Source organism: Bidens hawaiensis, unplaced genomic scaffold, assembly GCF_021521415.1.
Source record: "Bidens hawaiensis isolate Kalapana, Puna unplaced genomic scaffold, B.hawaiensis_p1.1 tig00070768_1, whole genome shotgun sequence".
Classification (NCBI taxonomy): Eukaryota; Viridiplantae; Streptophyta; class Magnoliopsida; order Asterales; family Asteraceae; genus Bidens; species Bidens hawaiensis.
In genome coordinates, this window is record NW_027502422.1 from 51,347 (window position 1) to 59,529 (window position 8,183).

General features: G+C 36.9%; 1 protein-coding gene and 1 long non-coding RNA gene across 2 annotated transcripts; both read right to left on the bottom strand.

The window, feature by feature from the left end:
* Window positions 1-1,280: 1,280 nt before the first annotated feature.
* LOC143605680 (uncharacterized) lies at window positions 1,281-1,812 on the bottom strand. Its single transcript, XR_013148592.1, has 3 exons — window positions 1,743-1,812; window positions 1,476-1,609; window positions 1,281-1,369 (listed from the first exon to the last, which is right to left on the bottom strand). It is a non-coding gene; the product is annotated as an uncharacterized LOC143605680 (long non-coding RNA).
* A 298-nt stretch (window positions 1,813-2,110) lies between these two features.
* LOC143605682 (uncharacterized) lies at window positions 2,111-2,963 on the bottom strand. Its single transcript, XM_077081705.1, has 3 exons — window positions 2,841-2,963; window positions 2,572-2,741; window positions 2,111-2,206 (listed from the first exon to the last, which is right to left on the bottom strand). Exons 1-3 carry the CDS (start codon window positions 2,911-2,913, stop codon window positions 2,111-2,113), a joined length of 339 nt encoding a protein of 112 aa, XP_076937820.1. The 5' UTR covers window positions 2,914-2,963.
* Window positions 2,964-8,183: the final 5,220 nt, after the last annotated feature.

Consider the following 8,183-nt stretch of genomic DNA (forward strand, 5'->3'; position numbering starts at 1 on the left):
ATGATGAGACGAATTCCCTAACGTGAATTCGAATAGTTTTCAATATCTGCATCTCTTGTATGTTAGTATGTTATGGCTCATTCTATACCAAAATTTAAATGAAACTCTTTAAAGGATTTAAATTTCTAAAATCGTGTAAAGTAAGTTCTCGAGTAAAGTTCCGTAAAGTAAGTTCTCGAGTACAACATGAAACAATGTTCATGTCATCTCTCTATGCCCGGCTTTCACGCTCCACACCACATGCCTTATGATTTATGAAAAATGTAAAAGCACACTAGATAAAACGTAAACAATAATCGGGCACAATCAAAGCAGCTTCTTTCTCGTGGATAAAAACTGATCTACTTTCAAAAATCTGGATTGGATTTATTGGTGTATATTTAATTTGGATAACCTGTATTTGTTTCCTTTGGTGTGTCTGTCTTTTTTTTTTCTTTTCTTTTTAATATATGACTTTTTAAAAAAAGACAAGACATTGTTTAAAACTTTTCTCTTTCAATCCAATCCAAACACATAGTATATAACCTAGTTATCATCTACTTATTACACTTTCAAACAACAAAGCATTTGCAAGCATATTCTGTCACACCATCTCCCAACCAAACATGTTCAAATTTCGTTATTTAACAAACATATAATCAGTTTCAAAATGAACTGCCTACACAATTCACTATTCCGCTATGTAATTTCCCACTTAATTTGTTAAGGCACTCCTATAAGATCCAACAATGACATATTCATAAGGTTTTAATTGTTCTTATAAAAGTAAGGTAGATTTAGCATCTCAAAAGGACTTACAAGAACTTTAGCTTTTCTGAAGAATCCCACTGAGAATTTCCGCATTGTCACATTCACAGCTTGGGCATATGCATTTCTTCTGCAGCTTGTCACAAAGGGAAGTGTATGCATCTTCAACTCTTGCAGTCTGCGTACTTTCAGTCAAGGATAAAATATGGGTCCGGTTGGTCAGCAAATGTCAAAGCCAGGTTCTGGCCAAACCGGGTCAGGTTGGAACCCCAAAAGTCAAGTTGGTTTGACTGGTTTGAAACCAGGTTTTAACCAGTTCGTGTCGGGTTTGACCGGGTTCTAACCAGTTTCAAAGTATACTTTTATGCTTTATAAAACTAACTCGAGGTACTTTTGGAAAACATAATTATCTTGTTCATAAAAAAAACCACCTTTTAAAAGCATTTGTATCAGACAAATTCTAGTTGTCTATATTCAAAATGTATAAAAATGCGTATTCGATTAGTGTAGAGAATGAACTGTCGTGAGGATATATAACTGCAGCTTGAAACTCCTTGTTTCCTTCCATTACTGCTTCCAGTAAAGATATTTTATGCTTCATATCATCCACCTCAATTTGCTCCTACAGATTATAAACCAGTCCCAAAAATAGTTAACTTCACTCACATGGCTCATGATTTATATTTTATATACGCACACATATATCTACCACGGATTATATACGGTACCTCCTTAAGAAAGTTTTGCTCCAACAGAAATTCATGTTCCATCTTTTTAGTATCAGAGATTATTTGAGCCAGCTCATGTTCAAGATCCTTCTTTCTTTCTTCAACTTCTTTAGTGTTGCCATATTCAGTGTGCGCTTTGGTCATAAATGAAACAGAAAGGATATATGAATGATAATAGATAAGTGTGTTGTATACTCTATAGTGGATAATCTAAACGAGCCAATTGCTGGTAAAAGTGCATTATAAATCTTGGTTTAATTAACTGACCATTTTGTGATACTGCTTTGCTGCTAAATGCTTCATAACTAGCTGATGCTACCGACTGTTGAAACCTTCTGCAACATGTATATATGCATACTTATTCAAGGTCCATATGCTAAGACTCAGATAAGTAGCTTATCAAATACAACACACATTACCTACCTAATGGTTACATTCAGGCCAAACATCTTTACGTTGAAATCTTTTCTGCATGAACAAACATGGCAAATGAAGAACTTTGTTTGTCTAACAAACAACTAAATTGTAACAAACAACACGATAAACCTACCTTAAAGCCACTTCTTCATTCTGAATGCAGGTTCAAGTAAATCAAAACACAAACGTTTATTAATGAACACGCAAATAAAGCGGAATCAAGCAGCAACAAAACGAGTATCTTCATATACCTTAAGTGCCTCCAAATCAGATCCAATGGCTGAAACTTCATCTTGAAGCAAGGATATCCGCCCCTGACGACATCCAAACACGACTAAAATTAAAGTTCTAGAGGCTAAATCAACATGAATTCATGTAATCATCATTTACAACTAGCAGTGCAAATGAGCTGAGCCGAGCCCGAGCTCGACTAGGCTCGAGCTCGGCTCGTTTAACTTACACAGAGCTTGAGCTCTAGCTCGGCTCGTTTCGAGCTCTATTTTCAAAGCTCAAGCTTGGCTCATGAGTAGATTTTCAAGCTCGAGCTCGGCTCAAGCTCAACTCATTTACTATTTATCAATTATTTTCAATATAATTATAATTATTTTATATTTTTTTTCTGCTATGAATTACAGCATGCATATTATACAAACTAAAGTCATAGAAGGTGAAAACAAACCTCTAGCGTTTGAATTGATGAATCATTCATAGCCAATTCAACTTCGAAGCCTCTGAGATCCTGTTCAGTGCGTTCTTTCAAACGCTTAGCGTCTTCAAGCTTCGCATTCACAGATTCATGTTCCGCTTCGAGTTGTTCGATTTGGCGCTTGAGGTTGACGACCCTACGCTCTATCAGTTTGATTGAAAATGGATTGTGATCAGTGAATACGTAAACGATGTAAGAGATTGAATTTAGAATGAACACAGTGTATAATATAATATATATACCTCCTTGAGATTTTTCTGCAGAGGCGTCACGAATTAGGGCTAGAAGCTCCATTTGCGAACTGCTGCTCGCCATTCCCGTTTCCCGCTTGTAATTCAAAGAGCTGGTGTGTTAAGTTGCCTTTATATACCACTCCCGTAGACGCTCGTTTTAGTTAGAGGCGCTCATACAGGTTTAAAATTTAAACGCCTAGGATATTTCCACACCACTTCGGATCCTCACACATCATATTTTTTTATATACGGCTACTATATGATCGTATAACACCTGAATCATGTCAGTTTGTGTCGGAGCTTGTCAGCCATTGTTTGTAGTGCCTTGTATAACCCTATCCGTATAGCCCTATACGTCCGTATAGGTTTTATGGTGTGCCAGCTAGCAATACGAGCCATTTAACACTTATACGCCTCGTATAGGTTTATACGGTCGTATAGGTTGAAAAAAGCTGGTTTTTGTCCCCATTGTTAGGTCATGCGTAGCCTACACGGCCGTATAGGCCTATACGAGCCGTATAGGCATATGGGTGTGGTGTATGAGGATCACATCCCATTAAAAACCGGTTTGGGTTGAAACCGTTTCAGTTTGGTCAACGAAAGTCAAACCCCGATTTGGGTTGAAACCGCTACAGTCTAGTTAACGAAAGTCAAACCCGGTTTATAATCGGTTTCGGTTCGAGTTGAAACCGGTTTCTTACCATGTTACGATCAGTTTCAGTTCGGGTTTTGGTTAGTCTCGGTTCGGGTTTTGACCGGTTGCTGCCTGGTTTTGGCTGGTTTCGGTTCGGTTAACCGGCTTGAAACCGGTTTTGGTGGAGAAAATTGCAAACTGGTTCCGAACCTATGGTTTCAATCGGTTTCAAACTGATTCGGTTTCAGTTCGATTTTCGGATCGGTTCGGGTTTTGACCGGTTTTTGCCCGTTTTAGCCGGTTTCGGTTCAGTTAACCGGTTTGGTGGAGAAAATTGCAAACCGGTTCCGAACCTACGGTTTCAATCGGTTTCAAACCAGTTTCTACATAAGCGGTTTCAAACTGGTTCGGTTTCAGTTTGATTTTCGAATCAATTTGGTTAATCGGTTTATTTGCCCACTTCTAATTTTAGTGGGGTGAGTCATGGCAATAAATTAAGCTTTAAAATTATAAAATATTAGGAAACCACTCTTTTAAAGTGAAAAAATAAAATTAAAGACGAAAAAAAAACCTATATTTGTTGGCATGTTGCTAAATAATACTTATAGCACTATTATGTTATTGGTCACTTGATGTCACTCTTATCGTCAATCGGTCAATCTGTCATGTTTTCTTAGTTCCTTTTCTCTTCTTCTCGCATAACCTTCTTACTCTCTTACGAGCTACTCTTCTTTCTAGCGACACCGTCTTTCCTTCATATCAGCAGGGCCGGCCCATAGGGGGGCTAGGTGGTTGACGGCCACAGGCCAAACACCCCGCTAGGCCCGATTTTTTTTTTAAATTATATGTATTTTTATTGAAACAATATGTATGTTTAGTATTTAAACTCATTTGCATAAACATTGGATTGGTCTAGTGGTAAAGAGATATTACTCCCAACCAAAAGGTTATGGGTTCTAGTCTCATATGAGACATATTTTATCTTATTTTTACATAAAAGTTTTTTGCACAATCTAAATTATAATCAATTAAGCCTATATCAAAATTAAATTGTTTAAACCCAACAAAATACTCATTTTATTTAAGGCCCAAAAAAATTTTCGCCTTCGGCCCAAAATTTTTTTTGCTTTCTCGGAGCCGGGCCTGCATATCAATCCTATGCTTTTCACAAACGATTTGTTAGACAAGGTCTAATGAACAAGATATGTATCCTATGGTTATCTCGTTAATAGAGTTATAGAGGAACTAAAAATATAAATGTTCTTAACTAGCATAATTACCTGCGCGTTGCTGCGGGATTATAACATCTACAAAATCAAAATATATACAAACATTATCTCTAACAAAAATTCAAAAACGTATAATTAACATTGATGTTGTTTAAAACAAAAAAAAAGCACCTTGCAGGTATCAAAATTAATTGTCTTATAAATGTAAAACTTGAAAGAAAATTATGTAAAGTATAGAAGATTTTTCATAACACTTGCACTTGAAATTATCAAAAGTAGTAAACTTGCATTGGTTTGTTTAATCAATGTCTTTAGCACTTAAATTTTTCTTAGCCCTAATTCAGAAGCATTCTTGTTTTGGTTCAACTAAGAATAAATATTTAACCCATCATTTAACTTTCTTTGATCAATTGCGTGTTAGCCTATTAATGAGCCCAATTTGCCAATCTTTTTCTATTCTGTTCTTTGCCTCTTTAATAACATCTTTTATTTTCCTTTATTTTAAACAATGTTTTTTTCTTTTTATATTAGATATTAAATTTTAGTATATCCCTATTTTATAGGATTTCATATCAAATAATTGGTAAGATTAATTTTTAATTTAATGAGATGTTATAACCCGTTTAAGAGCTATCTGGTTTTGGTAAGACCCATACCCATGAATTTGGGTTAAATCAATTAGAGGCCTCTATTTAAAATCAAGCAATCTGGTGGCTTCCATAGAAAGAGGGAGTGACCACATCGCGACATGTAGGATTTTAAGGGTTTCGTTTATATATATTATAGATAAGTTATAACCTAGTTTATAAATTCTGACTTAGGAGCTGTTTGATAGCCTATTGATAATTCTTAAAAAATATGACCAACAAAAACCATAACTAAATAATAAAACTGAAAGAAGCTTAAAGAGAATGACTACATTAAAAAATTTAACCCACCATCTAGATGTAATTGCTTACTAGAGCAAGTGGTAAGCTCATGGTTGTAAAACTTATGCATAGGTGCTGACTAATCGCTAGTCGGTACCCCCATCGACTAGTAATCGGTTAATTGCTATTTGGTCAAAATCTATCAAAACTAAAAATTTCATACATAAATCTTAGTATGCTTCCGTAAATTTGACAAATTATAAATAAATTCCAATCAGATTAATTTCTATTAATCTCGAATAATTGCTATTCCTTACCCTTACTGTCTGACTAGCATCTAACGATTTATACAACACCAGGTAAGCCTTATGGTTTTCAAACATAAGGTCATGAGTTGAATTCGCAACCCCTACAAAACATACTTTTCAAATTTTCAAAGCATCTCATAATACAATTTCGGTTCAAACAGTTCACCCGGTCAACCTAGTTTGGTTAAGAACCACCTTGCTCGTCTGAAGGAGGTTCAAAAGTGGTAACTTGAGCCGGTATCTAAGTCAGTTCCTGGTTGGACCGGTCCAGTTTTAAAAACATTAATAATAATAATAATAATAATAATAATAATAATAATATTTACTTTAGGGTGGGTGACAGCCCATCCCTCCCCTAAACTGCTAAACATCTTTCACATTCTTTCTCCTTCATATTAGTGACACGCCATTATGCCTCCTAAGCATTCTTCAACCTTGAAAACGCCTATCGTTCACCCCAATCTATTTTTAAACTATTTTTTTTTAAATTGAAATTGTAGCATTACCGTTGGAAATAGCCATTGGGGGATCGGGATAATCGGTGTCACAATCCCGCATGCGGTTTTTTTTCCGGAACCAAGCCCACTCCTGTGGACACTCCGTCCACCCTTAGGCTAAGGGTAGTGGGGCGCGGATGGGGGGCGCGGCCAGCTGGCTCGCGAACACCGCTACCACCTTGGCGCGGATGGGGGCACGGATGGGGGGCGCGGGGCAGTCCACGTGGGAATATAGCCGTTGGGAAATTTTTAATTTTTTTTTTGTTTAACCTATATATAAATACCAATCCACACACTCCATTTTAATTAAAACTCACCCCATTCTCTCGTATTCTCTTAAAAAACCATACTTTCCCTCTACCAAAATTATATTTCTCTCTGCTTTTATAAATGGCATCATCTTCGTCTTCCGAAGAAGACGAACTCATTTGTCAAGTGGTTCAAACAACGATAAATTTTTTGATCGATCAAAGACGCCCTCGAGCCCCATTATTCCGGCAACCACGTCTTCGTGATCGAAAGACTGCTAATGAAACTTTGATACGTCACTATTTTAGCCCCGATCCCGCATATGGTGAGGAAAGTTTTAAAACTCGTTTTCGAATGACTAGACGATTATTCATGCGTCTAGCAAATGACTTGCCGGAGCACTTTGAGTATTTTCAACAAAGGGATGACGCTAGAGGTCATCCCGGGTTCACGCCTACTCAAAAAATTACCGCCGCTCTTCGGCAACTAGTGTATGGTGTTGGCTCGGACATGTTGGACGAGTATCTACAAATAGCTAAAAAGACCGGACGCGATTCGCTTAACCACTTTTGTAAAGGTATATAGTTTTATTTAAAATTTTATTATTTACATTTATTTATATAATTTTAAATAATTATATTTAGGGGTCATATCGCTATACAAGCGGAGATACTTACGTAAACCAACAATGTATGATATCCAACGCATATACGAGGTGCACGGTGAAAGGCATGGTTTCCCCGGGATGCTCGGTAGCCTCGATTGTATGCATGTTGGTTGGGCTATGTGTCCTACTGCTTGGCGAGGTCAATTCCACCGAGGTGATCACCCCGGCCCTACTATTGTACTTGAGGCGGTGGCGTCATATGATCTTTGGTTTTGGCATGCGTTCTTTGGGGTTGCCGGGTCAAATAATGACCTCAATGTTATCGATCAATCACCGATATTCGATGACCTTATCGACGGGGTTGAACCCCCTCAGGCATTTTTTTGTAAATGGAGAACACTTCAAGTATGGGTACTACCTCGTTGATGGTATTTACAGCGAATGGGGGACACTAGTTCAAGCTTATGCGTCTCCACTTTCTGACAAATGAAAGTACTTCACGAAGAGACAAGAATTGGCCAGAAAAGATATTGAAAGGGCGTTTGGAGTCTTAAAGAAAAAATGAGCAATATTGGCGAATCCAATAAAATTTTGGACAAGGGAGAAGATAACGGAAGTCATCTACACGCGTGTAATCCTACATAACATGATACTAGAAGACGAGGGTCACGCTATTTGTCAAAACTACTAAGGTGATATTCCAAGACAAGAATCGACGATCACCAATGAACAACGACTCAACAACTTAAATATCATCAAGAGCCATGAGATACACGACAACCTTCGGCATGAGTTGGTTGAGCATTTGTGGGATAGAAGACCCGATAATCTTCTATTAGACTAGTAATATTTTAAATTATTATTAATGTAATGTTTTATATTATTATTAATGTAATGTTTTAAATTATTTAAAAAAAATAAAAAAAAATTCCATCAAGCCCTGGATCACCTGGACCACT